At 39.1% G+C, this 19,003-nt stretch overlaps 1 protein-coding gene across 4 annotated transcripts in view; it reads left to right on the top strand.

Annotated features, from left to right (window-relative positions):
- The window catches only part of si:dkey-122a22.2 (uncharacterized), a 42,763-nt gene that overhangs the window by 10,456 nt on the left and 13,304 nt on the right, over positions 1 to 19,003 (top strand). For all 4 annotated transcript variants that reach the window (XM_023289492.3, XM_023289491.3, XM_023289490.3 and 1 more), the window contains exons 8-10: positions 15,511 to 15,649; positions 18,601 to 18,683; positions 18,808 to 18,904. In XM_023289492.3, the coding sequence (XP_023145260.1) occupies positions 15,511 to 15,649; positions 18,601 to 18,683; positions 18,808 to 18,904 (319 nt within the window). The remainder of the gene's footprint in view (positions 1 to 15,510; positions 15,650 to 18,600; positions 18,684 to 18,807; positions 18,905 to 19,003) is intronic.

Below are 19,003 nucleotides of genomic sequence, written 5' to 3'. Positions count from 1 at the left end.
AGCTGACAGTCCAGCACCAGGCCAGCATAACAAATAAATCTCTGGACTTTATTGTTTTTGTCCCAGATTTTATTGCTCAAAACCCAATAGAGATTTTTCTTTCAGAAGTATCTGTTATTTGAAATGTATTTTACCCAGTAAATGGTCACACAAACTATTTAGGTTAAAAAAAAAAGATGAAAGTCCAAAACAGAAGGAAACAGAAAAGCACTCGGAGAACGCAGTACTCCACTAAGGCTGCTCATTCCCCCATGGCATTGTCAGAAATGCAGCATTTTTATTTTATTTTTTTTTATCAGTCATTGATGATCAGAAATCTCCACCATAGAATGTGGCCATTTAATATATAGTGGTGGAAAAAAGTTTTTGGACACCCTTAAAATTTTACACAATCTCAAATATTATCAGGAAGTATTTGTGGAAAAATCTTTTTTGGGTTTCAAAAGGTGTGGCTGCATTAGACAGACACACACAAATACAAATAATATTTTTGTTGTTTAGTGTTTCCAAGAAAAAATAACAAAACTAAATTCTAAAATTGGAATCAATCAATTTTAAATTTTTAATGGCTTTTGTAGGATTTGTTTAATATTATGGCTGTGATTGTGCTAAAAAAAAACCTAAGAGTGACTCTTAATGCAATGTACAGTCTGATATTTTTCTTGGTCTTCCAGATCTTGCTTTAACTTCCACTGTTTCTGATGACTGCCATTTCTTAATTACATTCCGAACAGAGGATATTGGCATCTGAAAATGCTTTGCTGTCTTCTTATAGACTTCTCCTGCTTTGTGAGCATCAACTATTTTCAGTTTCAGTGTTCTAAACAACTGCTTAGAAGAACCCATGGTGCTGATTGTTGGGGTAAGGTCAGATGAATCTGGGCATTTAAAACCTTTGAGACTGACATCACCTGGTCTTTCCAGATGATGATTGTGAACAATCCATGACACTGTCAGGTCTCAGCTTTCCAAAGGGGGTGGTGATGCTACAAACACTGCAGGGTGCCCAAACTTTTGCAGACGCCATTATTGTGTTTTCTGTTATTTTGAAAGTGTAAATGATGGAAATAAAATTTAAATTTTTTTGACATATAAGAATGTCTTATCTGTAATTTGATGCCTTTTGGAGATTTTTTCATCTTTCCTTGGCTTCTTTATGCACATTAATACAAATTTTTACCTGGGGTGCCCAAACTTTCGATCCCCACTGTTCATGCAATGTAAGGGGTGTCCGAAAGCTTTTTTCCATCACCGTAGATGTACCCACTGATAAAATACCTGACGCTGATCACAAGCATGTGTTGTGTATGTGTACATTATGTACGGATACCTAATCGTGTGAACTAAATATGTAGTGGGCAGCAGGAATTGATGGGACAGACACACAAACGTACGCCGATCGTCGCATAATTTCGCCGCGTTCCTTGGCAGAGTAATAAGATTTTGTGACATAATGTTAAACAACATATATGCTTAACATGAGCATATTAGCTTTGTCACTGTGAGTATGTTGAAGTGTAAAGATTAGATTTGTGTATCATTAACATACAATGAGTAATAGTATGACTGAAGAATACAAAGTGTATATAGAAGCGTGATTTAACAAGTCCCGGATTTTATACAATTATGTAAATGTTTTTTCCAGCATATTTTAAAAAAAAATTTCAGACATTATTTTATTTTTAAGATCACTTAGTATAAATTTACTTTTTACACATTTGTAAATGTTTGACAGAAGTTGCGTTGTTTGGTATAACTTTGATCCCAAATACTGCACCTTTAAAAAAAAAAAAAAAAAAAAAATGTAATTTTTTTTTTTTTTTAAGCAAATTAATGAAAGTCTCATGTCTCCAGAATGTGTCTTTCAATTTTTCAGCTCAAAATACTGGAAAAAGGATACATTTTACCATGACTGCATTACCCCTGGTTTTATCCCTTTTCTAAACTGGTTGTTTTAGTGTCTTTAGCTTTAAATGTAGCTGAACTGCTGCTGTCCACCCTTCCTTTAGGAAGGAGACTCTCATTATTGACAGCACAGAGCAGTTAACACAGACGTAGATACATGTGTAAGAGCAGGACTTTCTATGGCTTCTAATTTTATCTCTGAGCCATCATTTTATATAAAAATGTCACTGAATTCACGGCAAAGCTGTTGTCTTTTTTTCCATGTATGGTGAGTTTGTTAGACACCGTTGTGGTTATAAAATCAATATTTTTTTGGGGCAGAGCTGCAGCTTGGGAGGAGCTCTGAGGTGACTGCTGATTAACATGTAGTCTTAACATGCTTTGTTTCAGTCGCTATCATGTGCTTATTCCCTTGTCTGACAACAGAAACAGAAAAATACTTTGCAGAACAGCTATATTTGTAATTTGGCTCTATTAAAATGTAGTCTATGTGAGCACAAATACTACAAGAAAACTGAACAGATGTAAAGGGTTGGTGTGGCTTTGTTTAGTCCAGTGTTTATCTACTGTTGTATACTGTAGACTCCAGCCCTAAGGAGGATTAAGCGATAATGGATAGATGGTTGTAAAAGAAATTTTAATATTTTGGAAAGCTTTACATGTTTAATTTATGCACCAAATTAACTAGAATTGACTTAACATTGAGCCTTGAGGAACCCCAAAAGTAATCTTGAACAATTTTGCATTATATTTATGTTATCAATACCATAAATCATCTTTTTTTTAAAGTATTATTTTTTGGAAATTTTTGCCTTTATTAGATGGCACAGAGAGAGATAGGAAACATGGGTAGAAGAGTTGGGGGGAACGACATGCAGTAAATTGCCATGGGCTGGATTCGAACCCATGACTGCTGCGTCAGGGACTATAGCCCCTGTTTATGGGTCGCCCACCCAGCCAGCTGAGCTATCCAGGCACCCATGTTAATACCATCTTGATTTTTGAACAATGGTGACAGTGACCTAAGAACCAATGCCTTGTTATTTTCTAGATCAAAAGCCGAATTTCAGTTCACATAGTGCACTATATTATGCATTGTCATCTGGAATCACTAACAAGGAGTTAATACATGCTCAGCTGTGGCAGAAAAAGGTATGGTAGAATTAATGGTAGAAGCTTGACTAGGGAGTCATGCCCAAGAAGAGTTAGTGCATCCATAGTTCTGTCCACCAATATTAGTTCGCAGCTTATATAAGCACGAGTCAAGCCAGATAAGAAATGGATCCCTGAAAATGGCCTAATTTGTACGTGACTCAAAGTGGAGCAGCACCATTTATCAGGGGTATGTGTCCAATTATCCTCTGATTAATAGGCATTCATTTCACTGAGTACATGACAGTGCAGCCGCAATCCAATTACTGTGTGGAGAAGCAATGTAGAAATGAAATGAACCAAAGACTTACATTTAGTCAGTAAAAAACTATTTTATCATCTATGCTTGATTTTCCACGGCGAAGTAAAAATAGAAGCAGGGATGGCATATACAGTATTAAGATATAAGATATGCAGCACAACTCCACTAGCTGCAACATCCCAATGCTGTTTGCATTCATCAACCTGCTTTTCATCCTGATTTTTCTCCCTTTTGTTGTTCTGCAAGGTTGCATGTTGGCGTGTGTTTCTTCCTCTTTGACATGGGTTTATTAGCTGTCGGACGTCTTACGCTATTTGGTACACAAGATAAGTAATGCAGAGGGGAGCAGGTCTGCACCTGAGCAGGATTGTGGGGAGACGGTATCAGCTTTGCACTGGGACTGGAGGATTTAAACATCAAAGACCAGCTCATTAACAGAGGCTCACTCCCAAAATTAGTTCTGTTACATCCTTACAAAATGAATCACCACCATCTCCTGAGGATGGCGTGGAAGTGCGTGTCTGTGTGTAGGCGTTTGTTGTGTGGACTTATTGTAAGGGGTCAGCTTTCTTATTTGGGATTTTCCTCTGCAGATGTCGCAGCATGTGTCTCATTTCTGAGCGAGCATAGATAATGCTGCCTGATGAAAAATCAAGCAGTGGGTCTAGCATCAGAGATTAGGAGAAGCCCCAGCGTACATCTGGACAAATTGCATTCAGGGTGAGAGGCAGTTGTTGGAGTCACTCACCGCTGTCAGTTTTTGTGTCACCAGCACGGTAATGAAAGTTCTGTATATTTCCACTCTAAGCCAGATAGTAATATTTCCTGCATTTAGACATAACTCCCAACTAAAGAATACTGTATAGAATCCTTTTTGTTTGTTTGTCCTTTTGCTCTGACGCTGGAAAAAGTGTCAGAGCAAAAGGACAAACTATGGACAAATGTGTGGAGAAGGTAAAATTGACTGATGGGCCACTATGTGCTCTTATAACATCACACTTTCAACCACAACAACAATAAAGAAGTCACTGATATTGGATGATAAAACAGTCAGTCAGGTGTTCGATCAGGCTGAGATCAGGTCAGGTTTTCCTCATGAATGTAAACCGTGTCTTATGGGCCTAGATTTCTACACTGGGACATGGCCATGTTGAACCAGAAGTAGAAGTTTTTCAGACTGTTGACAATGTTGGAAGCACACCATTGTATAGAATATTATTGTACTTTATGCTGTCATGTAGACTTGGGTTAGCCACCTTGCAGGCACCAAGCAACTCCGCTCTTTGATCACACATTTTCACTACATCCTCATTGCAGTGGACAGTCCTAAACCATGCTGTTATGAACCTACTTGGTACCAGGGCTGAATGAATCCAGTCTAGGATGGTCTCACATGGTCTCTTGCCTTGTGCTTTACATTGCGTCAGTCTTGTGAAATGTGATGTGATTAGTTACACTGCAGCCATGACTTCAGGTATCTCAACCTGTGTTGTGTTTGTTGACGACAATCCATCTCCGGTTACAAGAGGTGAAGCCACAGGAGTCGACTGATCATTGTTGGGACTCTGCTTTGTTTAATCTGTCCTTACCTGTTGCGTTGCTAATGGGTGCTAGCCAGCTGTGTGCTCGTATCAAGTTGCTGATGAAGTAGCAAACAGTAGGAGATGAATTGGTGTGTGGACGTTTCTGCTCCATCTCCACTTACACTGATGATTAATTTAGATGTGGGATAATCTGTATTTTTGAGTGTCCACCCTGAAAATTGTCTTGAAATCTTGAATAAAACTGGGTTTTGTCCATGTTGGCCAGCATCTGTTAGTGCTGACGCAAACTCAGCATTTCCTGCTGCTGCTACACATAGTGGCCAAGACACCAACAATGAGCCAAAAGGTACAGAGTTACAGAATTTGTTGCATCCCCCATCTCTCCCAACATTTCCTATAATAAAATTCATCCAAAAAAACGATATTTAAAGAGTTGTTCTGCAGCAAACCTGATATCCATAAAAATTTGTTTGTAGAAGAAGCCTTTATTTGGCACAAATACATTTTTACAGCACTGTGAAATGTTGCTTTTGCATATCCCAATTGGGGTCAGCCATGGTACGACGCCCCTGGAGCAGGAAGGGTTAATGGCCTTGTTCAAGGGCCCAACAGTGGCCACATTGGGGTTTGAACCTCTGACCTTCTGATCAGTAGTCCAAAGACTTAAACGTTGTGCCACCACTATAATCAGTAGTGCTGTTCTTCAGTAAGAATTGAAAGAACAAGATTTGGACATAATCTGTGCCATTTTGCTAGCAGATCAATTTTGAAACAAGGTAAATATCTTCTTTTACCTTGCATGCTTCTATGTAGCTAACAATTTGCCTCATACTGACACTGCTTGAACGACTGCAGCTGCACAAGGCTCACATTGGTGCGAGTTTCCCCAACTCTAACGTAAAACACTATTAAGAGCCCACACTATGCTAAAAATCTGAGTGTCTCAACCCTCTATAGTTTCCAGCTGGACTTAGATAAATACCATTAGAGGTTGTAATAAATATCACCTGAAGAATAATGCAAATAACTCCAGTATTTCATCTTGCATTTAAAAGAAGAATTTTGCTGTGCATTTACACACTGAAATGCGTGTGTCTCCTGTCTTTTTGCTGCCCAAGTGTCTACCTGTGGAGTATAAAGCTAATTTACCCCGCGGGGAATATACTTGCTCAGAGAGTAGCAGCAGTGGGAAATGCTTTGGTCTAATGGGACAGTCAGTACAATTTAATGAATGCTGATTGATTGGCAAACCCTTCGTTTTAATGCACCATTACTGAGTTTAGTACAACTCAGTCCTCAACGGAACACCACTAGAAAGTCTTCTAATTTCTTCCCTCTGCATCTCAGTTGTTTAAAATACATTTTTTTCTACTTTTGTGGTTATTTGATCATTTGAGCTTGATGCTGAAACACAAAGCCTGTTGTTCAGCTTTGTTTTCAGGTATGCAGCTGAAGAGTTTCAATTGAGATTGTGTCCACATGTTTATGCATGCATGCTATATAAATCCAGCGTGTTTTAAGTGGATCCTCTCTTTGTGTGTGATGCATGTGAATGGCTGAGGGAGCGTGTTAGGTGAAGAGTCTCTCAGTGTGGGACCAACAGCTGCAGGCCTGGACACAAGCCTGATTGAGTCCCAAAATGAAAATGACACTTTCAGCCTCATTCATCATTCCACCTGTCATTAATATGCTCAGCAAGGTCTGCACACAAACACACGCAGCTACGGCCACATAAACATTTTCGCATGCACATATTGGATGTATGCATATCACACACAGTACTTTACCCACACAGCTTGCTGCAGTGTGTAGCAGGTCGACATGTTTTGCAGCTCACCTGGAGCCTGCTCTGTATGACAGGCAGCGTATGACTGTCACTTTGACTGACGACCGTTCACAGTCTCACAACTGCTGCATTGGGTTTGATTTATACACCAGACAAGGTTTAATATGAGGGACAAGAAGAGTGTTTCTATCCTTCCCAACTGCACTTTGTTAGTGGACAGATTTACAGGCTTAACAGAATTCCCTCTCCTCTCCTCTCCTCTCTGCTATACCTTCCATTACTGAGATATTTAAACATTTCAGTTATACTGGGTTTGCTACAGTAGTTAATTTAATACCTTAAGTGGCATTATGTAATCTCTGAGCTCTCTGTCTCCTCTTCCTTCATTGGTAAACAGTAGCAGTCAGCGATGACATATCCACTCTCCGAGCCCATTCGCTTTCTCTGTGAGCTGCGTTCAATAACCCACTGGAGCACAGCCCTGCTCTAAACCCCTCCAGGGATCCTCAGCTGAGATTGGCAGCAATCACCTGGCCACGGGCTGATGGATGGATGAGGGAAGGGAAAAAAGAGAAAGAGGAAAAGTTTGAGAAGGTAACATGAAGAAATAGAAGAGGCTGCAGCCTGACAAAAGCATGATGCAGAAGGTATTGATTGGTTTGAACTTGGAAAAAAGCAAACTTGTGACCCATTCTCATCTAAAATAATTTTATCAGACTTTTGATGTCAATTTTGAGTAATTTTAAATATAGAATACATATTAAAAATAACATTTAAAATGTCTAAATACATGTAGGTATATAAATATATTTGAGGGGACAATGTAGCGATAAGGATTCAGCACTTGTTATGAAAATTCTGGAAGGTATATTCCACATACACACAAGTCTGATTAGGGTTTGCTGTAACAGTGTGATTCATTATAATTCACACTGGTTGTTGTAATGGCTCCCAGTGTGTTGGTCTCCTCCCTGAGTCCTCTCCTGACTCAGCTGGCCCCCTGATCCTCCCCCATCATCGTGAGACTCCCAGACGAGTCAGGAATGCCAATTAATTGTAATTAGAACCACTGTAAGCGTAACTATTGCTGTTACGCTCCACTAATGAAGTAGGCCTGCTGCGGCCCCCGTCTGTTTACCCTGGTGTAATCTATAGTATTGATGCAGGGTGGGAGGCTGCAAGCACAACAGGGAATGCTGTGGTACAAGAAGGACACCTTGTGTTCATGCTCGGTATTACACTTTTTAATTCCGACTGGATTGTGTAGTAATTCTGCTGAATTCTTAAGAATAATTGTAAATGCCTTGAAAAACGTGTTGCAGCGCTTAAAGTTATGTCTATACATGTGACTTCTTGGCACATAAGTCTGATTGTCAGGCAAATAATAACGCAGAAATTGTAAGGTTTTGGAACCACTACACACTTGTAAACTCATCACAAAAGCAAATTCAGTCTAGTTCATTACAGGATTATTTAAAGATTTCCAAAAAATATTCTGCTGTAAATAATGAGATGTGTCTGATGTAGTTTTTGTGGTACGCTAAAAATTCTTGAATGTGCATTATCTTCTTCCCTTAAGAACAAAATAAAGCAGAAACTATAAATATGCAACATCTATGAATGTCCACATCACATCTGATAGCAACCAGTAACATAGTAATGGCCAATAACGTAATAATTTTGACCATTTTAAAAGTAGTACAGACAATAATGTCATAACTTGCCAGTAATGTAATAACATTTTTGAGCCAATAAAGTAATAACTTTTTGCCAATGATGTAATCAGTTATTAAGTTATTGGCTGGTTATTACGTTAATGGCTTAGCATTAAAAAAATCTTGAAAATGTAACAACTGTAGCCAGTAATGTAATAATACATAAATAGGACTGCATTGCTTCTCTTATATAGAAGAGAAGCACTTGCAGAGCCTAGAACTAGACAGAAAATGACCGTTCCATTAGTATTATGAAGCTCTACAAGGCTGCTGAACCAACAGTGTCTAAGTTTACACATAAAACAGTTATTTAGTGAAGACAACCAGTGGATGAAAGCATGGATTCTTCTCAGTAATGTACAAAGTTAAGGAGATTTACTGGAAGAAGTAATGTCAATTTTATGTTGATGTTTTACCCTTAGTTCATTATGTACATAGTACTTTTCAAGTTTTTGGAGTTAAGTTCCATTATAGTGCCAGTCCAGTTATTTAAAGACAGTTTTACGTGATGACTGAATCATTTTTCCTTGCCAAATGTTTAAAAAATGAAATTTTTTGCAAGGAAAAAAAATACGGTAAATTCATTTGACAACGCAACATCCAAGAGAGACGCTGACATGGAATTTTGAATTTACGTATCTAAGCAAATAAACAATATTCTAAATAAAGATTTTGTACTACAAGTAATTCTCAAATTGGCTCTTACAACCATAATTAAGGAGCGTGAGAGCTACATGGGACGTATCCTTGATGAATGAATATGACAACTATGGCATCCTCTATACCAAATTCCAAAAAAAATCTTTTCTTCCCAAATGCAGTCCTATTTATATGTTGTTACATTAACGGCTGCAGTTATTACAGTTTCAAAGGATTTTTAAAAAGATTTTTTAATACTTGGCCATTAATGTAATAACCAACCAATAACGTAATAACTTATTACATTGTTGGCAAGTTATTGTGTAATTGGCTTTATTACATTTAAAATGGCCAGATTTATTACATTATTAGCAGGTATTACGTTACTGACCTTTGCTACACACCTGTGTCACCCCCCGTATTGGATTATGGTTGACATCCCAGCCGTTTGTGATGTAGCATGACCATGTTTTGACTTTCAATTCAGATTTTGATGAGAACAGAGAAGCTTGATCTCCTCAGCAGATAAATGTGAAAATAACTGTCTAGTGTCAAACTCTGCACATCCTCCATTCTAAATAGTAAAACGCAGACATCCAAGAAGAGCAGTAACAAGCAAAACACACATTTGCGTTATTATTTCGTAATCAGATAAGGATAATGGATGTATCTGTTATCTATTTACTGTCTCAGCAGACACCAGTGGTTCATTAATTTAGGTTGAAAGTGAATCAAGAAATCAAACATAAAAATAAACTATGAAATATTAAAGATATAAATATGCAGTTGATAGAGGATACTGCTTAAAGAGTGATGCATCAGTATTTTGTTTTTGTGATACCACAGTGTCTGTATCCTGAACTGTGTTTTCATGAAACTACTTGAATGTTAATATTATACAGTACAGGAGCATCTAATAAAGTGGGTGTGTGATACTGTAGCCCCAAGGCTAATGTTAATTGCCTAGTTGTACTTGTTTCATAAGGTTGGATTAAAACATAATCTTAGTTGTAACAGTGCACTTATATATGTGGATCCCAGATATAAGAACTGTGGCGAGGATGATGAAAATGCCAAAATGTCATTCTGCTGAGGTCTAATGCAATTTCTTTGTCTATTAAATACTAAAAACAAGAATACATTGAGAACAGACTTGTGGTATTAGCTGTAAGTGTGGCTCTTCTGTCAACACATATAAATGCTAAATAAGATCTATATTAGTATCACATGCAGTGGAAAATAAGGAGAACCCAGAACCTGAACTCTTAGATTCTTGCAGATTCCGATTACAGGATTATCTAGGTTGCATGTTGTTGAGTTCCCTTGTTGGAAAATGCTGTTATATTTAAGCCTCAGTAGTATAGGTATGGCAGCTATTTAGTGCAATCTAGTTTATTTGACATTGTATAATAAAACTGCACATTAGTAAAAAGTCCATAATATCTATAATTAGTTACCTCAGCTTACTTGTTCTGAAGAAAAGATTTGCAATAAGATGCTGTAGCTTGCAAGTAATCAGTATGAAGGCTGCTATCTTGCTTGGTGTTCCCTAACAGTTGTTGCTAGATTGGATCAGCTCGGATATGACCCATCCTACCCTAACAACCAAATCCCTCAACCTTCTCTACCTATCCACCAATCACAGCAAATAGCTATCTAATGTTGGTTTACAAGGTGTCACCCTAAAACTAAACTAAACTTTTACAGGACCAGAACTTTCCTGGTAGAACAACCATAATGGTAAAATCCAACACTTATGGCCATCGCAGTTTTTAATGCAAAAATAACAAATACACAGGAGTCATAAATGACTAGGTAGCATTGCACTACCAACAAACTCGCACAGTAAATACTTCATACACTGCCCGTTCAAAAAAAAAAAAAATTGCACACTCTAATATTTAATTTGACCGCCTTTAGCTCTGAGAATGACACACGTTCGCTGTGGCATCGTTTCAGTAAGCTTCTGCAGTGTCACAGCATTTATTTCTGTCCAGAGTTGCATTAATTTTCTACCAAGATCTTGTATTGATGATGGGAGAGTCGAACCACTGCTCAAAGTCTTCTCCAGCCCATCCTAAAGATTCTTAATGGGGCTGAGGTCTGGACTCTGTGGAGGACAATCCATCTCATGCTCCATGATCCACTCATTCTAAATGTGAGTCCTATGAATCCTGACATCATCATCTTGGAGCATGTCCATGAGCACCAGGGAAGAAAAACTCTACTGATGGAAAGACCTGGTTATTCAGTATATTCAGGTAGTCAGCTGACCTCATTCTTTGGGAACATAATGTTGCTGAACCTGACCAACCCCAGATCATAACCTTAACCCCCACAGGCTGGTAGGTACTAGACATGTTGAGGGCATCACTTCATCTGCCTCTCTTCTTACCCTGATGTCCCCATCACTTTGGAACAGGGTGAATCTGGACTCATCAGACCACATGACCTTCTTTCATTGCTCTAGAGTCCAGTCACTGATCAGTGGTTTTATTAGAGCTACCGCTGTTTAGTCTCAATCCTTTAAGTTCCCTTCACACTGCTCGTATGGAAATGTTCTTACTTTCACTATAAAACATAGCCGTGAGTTCAACTGTTGATTTCCTACGATCATCCAAGAGTTTGTTCCGACCACATTTATTCCTCTAAGGTGATGGTTCTCCACTATCCCTCAGGTTTTAATGATGTGTTGTACGGTTCTTAACCTGATTTTAGTAGTTTCAGAAACCTTCTTAGTTGTTTTCTTTGCTTGATGCAGGCCAATAATTTGACCCTTCTGAGACAGATTAACATCCTTTCCATGACCACAGGATATGTCTTCGCACATGGTTGTTTCAGAAATGAGAAGCTCCTCACTGCATCAGTTAGGGTTAAATAAGTTGTTGCAGCTGAAACGTATTCATCACTGCAGTAATTATCCAATGAAAGGCTCTGACCTATTTGCTTAGTTAAATCCAGGTGGTGACTTTTTTTTGGACACTCTGTATATCGTCATCAATATGACGTGGCTGACGGATGACAAAAGTAAGCACATCTGAGGCTTAGACAGTCAACATTGTCTCAATAGGCTATTAGTGCAGACTGTCACTGCTTGGGAAAATAATATTTCATGGTAACTAATGATCAGTCATGGAGCTGCAGTTGCATCGGATCAATATAGGAAATTCAAAACATACCTGCTCTGCTCAGTCTCACCTTTTCTTAAACTCTTAAAATAACTTGTGGAAAGTGAAGGTTGATGGTTACTATGTTATGGCAATTTCAGGCCTTCCATCGTTGTGCTAACCTTAGATGTTTAGCTAAGTCATCAAACATTCATATTCTTTTGTATACAGAGCAAGAGTTAGAAGCCTCATCATGTATCTGTGCATGTGTCCGTATGCGCTCTGTTTTCTAATGCTCTCTGGCCGTCTTTGGAGTAGCCAGGTTTTTAAGAAGGTTCCTTTTGCGTAATAGTTAGTTGAGCCTCGTGTAATAGTCCATGTTTAAATGTTCTGTGCTCATTGTAATAGTTGGCAGAAGCTCGTGTAATAGTTCGTGTTTTGTGTGCGAGCAGGCTCTCAGGTAACAGAGGCCCTGCATATGAAATGAGATGGTAATGAGGAGGAGGAGGGGAGCCTTATCACTACAGGGCCAAATTCCGACAGTGAATTGCGCAGTTGTAACAAAAGTAACAGAGCGTCCATTCAGCCTGCACTAATCCAGATGGGAAAGTCAAACAGCAGAAAGTCCACGGCACAAACTCATTTCATCACTATATTAATTTAGATATTGCCTCCTCGCTCCTGTGGGGAGAAAAAAAAAGAGCCCCTCTGAAATGACCAACATCGGTGAGGCGTTTTGCTCTACATGGTTCCCCCACTTCGTCTCTTCCCGTTATCTGTTTAATTCATCCCGCCAATCTTGGCTGTCTTTACCCACTAAATTTCCCTTTGACACGCATGCCTTGCTTCGCATAATCCTCACTCGGGGGCAGAATTAAAAATGGAAAAAAGAGGAGGGAAGAGGACAGGTGGCTGGAGAATCCTTGAAATAATGTTCAATGCCAGACCCAGGAATGATTTGACTAGATTCGAACTGGGGGGCTGATAGGGAGAGACTTTTTTCTCTTCCCACTCCCCCCACCCAACCCCTTTATTTTTGGAACCAAGGGGTAAGAAAGGGGTGACAGGTGGAAAATGTGCAGAGACTGAGAAGTCCCTTAAGAACCAGGTCGAGGAGTCAGTTCTAAATTGTGGTGCCGGAATGACTTCAGGGGAAAACTGTGGCAAGGAAGATGAAAATGTCAAAATGTCACTCTCCGGAGGTCTGATTTGAAAAGTTTTCTCTGTCTACTGAAGACTGAGAATTAGACCAGTCGCCTTGTTTCTTTTTCCCCTCCGTCTGTATCTATTATTGACCTGAACGGACTGTTTCTTCTACCGTGAATATGGCAGATATGTTATCTTTCCAAAGCCATTTGTGGCAGTTGAACACCTATTCTCTGCTGTTGGTATCGGCTTTATCTGACCAATCAGTCCTGACATGCTTTGCCAGAGCTGAGCTTGATATGTCAAGCTACAGTTCTTCGGGTAGCAACATGTCATATCAACAACAGGTGAAATAGGTTATTTTACACATGAAAAGTGCATGTTTACGAGGGCAGCTTGATATGAACAGTATAATGGCAGTGAAGCGGTGCTGAAGCCTGACTGTTGCAAAATGTAGTATCCTGTGGCAAGCAATGCTGCCTTATGCTGGAATTTTTGAGTATTACTACATTTTAGTGTTGAAACAGTCAATTAACTGAATAGTTGATCAACAGAAAATATTAGTGACAGCTTTAATTGTTGATTAGTAGTAAGCATTTGACAAGCGACTTTTCAGTTTATAGTCCTTTAGCCATGCTGGTGGTTTTGTAGGTTTGTAGCTACAATAAGCACACAGTAGTGATGCTTTGAGCTAAATTCTAATGTTAGCTTGGAGAGATGCTCACAATGACATGTTCACCATGTTGGCTACACATAACATCATGCTAACATTTGCTAATTAGCACTAAACACATAAACCACACATAAAGCTTCTGATAAATTAAAATACAGGATGAAATCACCAAAGATGGGATACCATGTGGTTGTCAAAACCATTAGCATTCATCCTCTGCGCACCATGAAAGCATGACGAGCTTGCATTTAGTAAAAATTGAGATATTTCAGACTGGACCCATATATACAACATTATCTATAAAGCTATGGCTAAAAATGTCCTAAACCTGCCTTCAACATATGAAGAGATTTGCATTTTCCTCTGTTTTATGCTATGGTATATTGAATATTGTAGGATTTTGGACTGCTGATTGGACAAAACAAGTCCTCTGAAGTGAACTGTTGTGGAAAATCTTCATTATTTTTGTCATTTTATGGAGCCAACTATTTAGTAATTGCTAATATAGTCAAAACTAACCTTTCAACCAGCATTTAAACTGAAACTGTGTATAGATGATTTATAGTTTCTCAGATGTTGAAACTGATAAGATCCAAGGGCACAATGCTTCAAGCCCAGCTCAGATCAGACTGAAACAGGGACGAGTGTCTCCCGGTGCATGGGGGACAGAGCTACAGTGTGCTGGCTGCATGTAGGGGCAGGCTGCGCAGCACGGCGGCGGCGGCAGCAGGCGCGCGCCACTATTGATTGGGCTCCACAGGCTGAGACCAGCCAATTCAGAGCACCAGTGAGCTGAGACCGATTGGGCCTCCTGAGTTACAAAATCCCACAGCTCTTCTTCTCTCATCTGCCAAAAAAAGAGAGTATTTCTCATTCCCTAGGCAAATGTTTTCGAAGAGAAAGTTTGAGATTTCAGGGTGAAAATGTCTTTGCGAAGGCAAGTGTTATGTATGACTTTGCTTGAGTTGCTATTTGTGCCTGTTGTTGTAACAGGGACATTCAGAACTTTGGCATGTTGTTGGGCAGCATGATTTATAATAACTTGATCATTTACTGCTGCTTTATGCTTGAAAAATAGGGCACTCTGGTATTGATAGGCACACTGTAAAATCATCAACAGACTAGTATAACTTGAAAGGTGTTGCTGGCAGTGATGAACTATTGCACAATTCTGTTGTCATCATCTTCTAGCCTCTTGTTTTGAGCCCTGTGGTGCACAGACTCTTAAAAAAGAATTCTTTACAGCAGCACGTCTCATATTTTCAGTAAAAATTTATGGTAAACTGTGTGTTGTTTGACAAGCAAACCTAGTGACCCGCTTTTGAACATATTGGAGTATTCAACAAGTTAAACAAGTGAAATACTCTAAAAGAGCTCATAACAAAGTGGATCTTGCAGCTAGAGTCATCAGGTGAACAGAAACAGAACTCCAAGTCATTGCTAACTTATTGATGGTTGCTGTTCTGCTGTATCTACAGGATGAAAAAAAAATCAAATAATGCAGAGAAAAACAGCAGTTAAGCTTCATTTTGTCGCCTGCTAAAGTCTTTTTGAATATGTGTTTCTGTGTGTATTTTTCAGGTATGGCAAGCTGCTGCCGTCACTCCAAGCCAGGCAGTTTTCAGCAGCTACAGGACTGAGCCGCATGCTGATCATCCTGGGGGCAATTGAACCGACTATAAAAGGCCAAAATGTCTCAGAGGAGGTCATCCAGCGCCAGGTTAGGCTGGCGCACACACGCATCCACCCACATAAACACAAAAGCAAAGCATGTCCTCAACGCTCTGAGTGATTGTTGTGTCATGCTGAAAGTGACACAGCAGGTCAGGGGTGATTTCAAAGTGATTTACTGATAGATATATGTAGCCATCAGTGTTGAAAGGTGCCATTATACCACAAATGTTTTGAAAATTCTATAATCTAAACACCTGACTTGGACTTTGTTCTGCTGCTCAGACAGTTTCTTTAACCTAATTAAAAATAGGGAAAGAAATAGTGATATGTTCGAGGCATTTTAAATGACATTCTTCCCATCTTTGCTGTGCAGCCACAGGATGGTGCTAGTGCAAGAATAATCATGTCTCCTCCTCAGCAGAGATACGAGTGGGTGATGATTGCAGGAGCGTTTGTCTTCATACCGTCAGAGACTGAGAATTTGACATGATATGACACCAGGCGTCATTTTTAAATAAATGAAAATTGAACCCGTTTCCTGGAGCTGACATGACGCCGCAATTGCACTGTATCTTGTGATGGCTTCTATATTGTAAAACTCGGCCTTTTGACAGGTCATACGGTTTGTGAGGAAAAGGCTGTTAATATAAGCTACAAGCTTTTTGCTGTTTATTGCAGATGAGTTTTTTTCGACAGGGGAGGGGATCTTTATTTTGCACTCGTCCGTTCTCAGATCTGTTGCGAATCACACATACAGCTGTGACACTTCTACCTGTCATGGAGTCCTGTAGTCATTTTTTTACTTCCTATTGAAAACATCCCAGACTGAGAAGTGGTAATGGATTCTGATGATGAACAACAACCAATATCTTTAAAAACATGCGGAAATGCTTTCCATACACTGACACCTTATTTTAGCAGAAAAACAACCCGCTAAGACTCATGTTTGCGCATTAGGGACAGAGACAATAAGAATATTGCAGGGAGGCTAATTTTTCACTTCAGTTCAGATTTTTCATTGTTTTGTTTACAGAAGCAGTACCCTTTATTGGCCCTCTGTGAACACTCAGTGACATTTTTCTATCATCCGTTCAGGATTCGTTTTTCTTCCACTGCAGCTGTCTGTATGGTGTGATGACGTCTGCTTGGGGATGAATGTGAACAGTTCGTTAAGACGCCTTGTTCTCTGCTGCCAGCCACCCACGATTTGATGGCAGCAGTGATGAGGGACCTATTTCAGCTTTTCAAGTATTACAGTTGTTGCCAAGGAGATAAGGACATCATTGTGCTTGAATTCTCCAAGGACAGAAAAAGGTTTTGTAGACAGGCTAGTGAAGGTTATAATGTACACACTCTCTCACACACACACACACACACACACACACACACACACACACACACACACACACACACACACACACACACACACACACACACACACACACACACACACACACACGCTCACAAGCATACCGAACTCAATAGAGCATGCAGTCCATTTCTCAAGGGCATGTTCTGTAACCACTGCTTAATTGAACTGGAGCAGAATTGTTTGCTACAATGTTAACGGCACCAAAGCTATCTGGTCTCATCACATGTGACTGATAGATACAGTTAAAGAGGAATTCTGTTCAATTTGAAAATTTCCATCTATTCTGTAGTGTGGTGAACTTTGACAGCCTTGTGCTGCAGAATCAGAGAGAACAAGAGTGAGGGTCCAGATGTTAGATGGATGTTTTTGCTTGGTGCTGCTCCTCTGAATGAGCTGGACACTGCTTTCACTACAAAATAACTATTGTGAATGTTGAATTGTTAACTGAATTATGCTACCTTAGTAATGATCTTGGTGACAAAACTTGCACACAACTGTTTAAATGTTGTGTTTTTAAAATCCACTGTATTAATTTGCAGTGATTATAGACAACCAGAAAGTGATGCAATATTTTTTGGGGTGTACATAAAAAGAAGCAAACCGTCAGTGCTGTATGTGCTGATATTAGGTTGGAACTGTGCCTGCTAATTGACTAGCTAAATAAATCTTCTATCAGCATTGCTTGAGTAACTCTCCATGGGTAGGCAAACTGCCAGAGTTAATTTAAATATGCTTTGATTTACATATTCATTCTGTAGCATGATATGGAGCCCAAACATAAAGCCAGTGTCATAAAGAACTATCTCAAACCACAAGAACTAGGAATCCTGCAACAAATGTTATGGCCCTACAGAGCTGTGATCTTACAACCTGGGAGTTAGTCTGGGATTACATGAAGAGACAGAAGACACTGAGACAGTCTAAATCCACAGAACAAGTTTTCCACGATGCTTCGTACAACCTGCCTGCTGGTTACCTTACAAAACTGTGTGTAAGTGTATAAAGGAAAAGGGTGGACACAAAATATGAAGATGATTTTTGTCTGCATTTTTTAAAGTATTTGTACAGTAATCCATATAGAAATAAATGGCCTTGATGTGTAGGCTACTTTAAGCCTCTGCTATTTAAAATTAAGAGGAAATAAAGTCAGCAGAGACATTAAACAAACCGAAGCTGAGAACATATTGTTTTAACCTCTCTGAGCAATATGTCACCCTTAACTTGAGCAGAGCTTAGAGGTCTGTTTGAGCTCAGTTTAGATCTGGCACTCTGTGTTTGACTTTAAAAATCAGACGCTTTCGTTCTGCCTCAGAGGAGAACAGTGTCTTCTGCTTGATTTGGATGAAGCTGAGAATCATGCATTTTATTTTCTATTGCTCTTTTTATTACAATTTTAAAGTTAAAGCTTTTCCTGCCAGACATGATTTGTGTAACAGATGAATGTAGATTAGAATGCATGTGAGATGTTACATGGTCTTCATATGAGAGCTTTGATTTATTTAAGCTATGTAATGTGTGATGCATATCTTTTTGTATTCTGTTGTTTCTAAAGTTCATGTAAATAGTGTTTTGTAAAGTTTAATCATTCATTTTAGATCTATTCTCTCCATCTCTGTTGCTGATAGAAATACTTACTGAGTAACCCTGCCCATCAAAGCAGTGCTGTAGATGAACATTTCTTTCTGAATGAAAGTGCAGCTCAAGTAAGGTATGACAAATATACTTAGAAAGCTTTTTTGTCCACTATTTTCTTAATGAAAGTTAAATTCGGTGTAAACATTGAACTATTTCACTAAGTTAATCTTTTTTTTTGTGTTGTTCTGTTTTTAAAGGGATATCACCAAGTTTAAGCCCCTTTCCAGCAGGACATCAGTGAGCGTGCTCACTGGGGACTCCTTTGATGAACAATTGCCTGAACACCTAAACCAAGTGAGTATGTTTACTGTAGCTGCACAACTTCATGCTGCATCGTTAAGTCTGGTACAGTGACTGAACAATGCTCTAGTAACATGGTAAATCATATTCCCC

The sequence above is a fragment of the Amphiprion ocellaris genome, chromosome 9 (assembly GCF_022539595.1).
Source record: "Amphiprion ocellaris isolate individual 3 ecotype Okinawa chromosome 9, ASM2253959v1, whole genome shotgun sequence".
Classification (NCBI taxonomy): domain Eukaryota; kingdom Metazoa; phylum Chordata; class Actinopteri; family Pomacentridae; genus Amphiprion; species Amphiprion ocellaris.
This window is presented reverse-complemented; position numbering and strand designations above follow the sequence as displayed.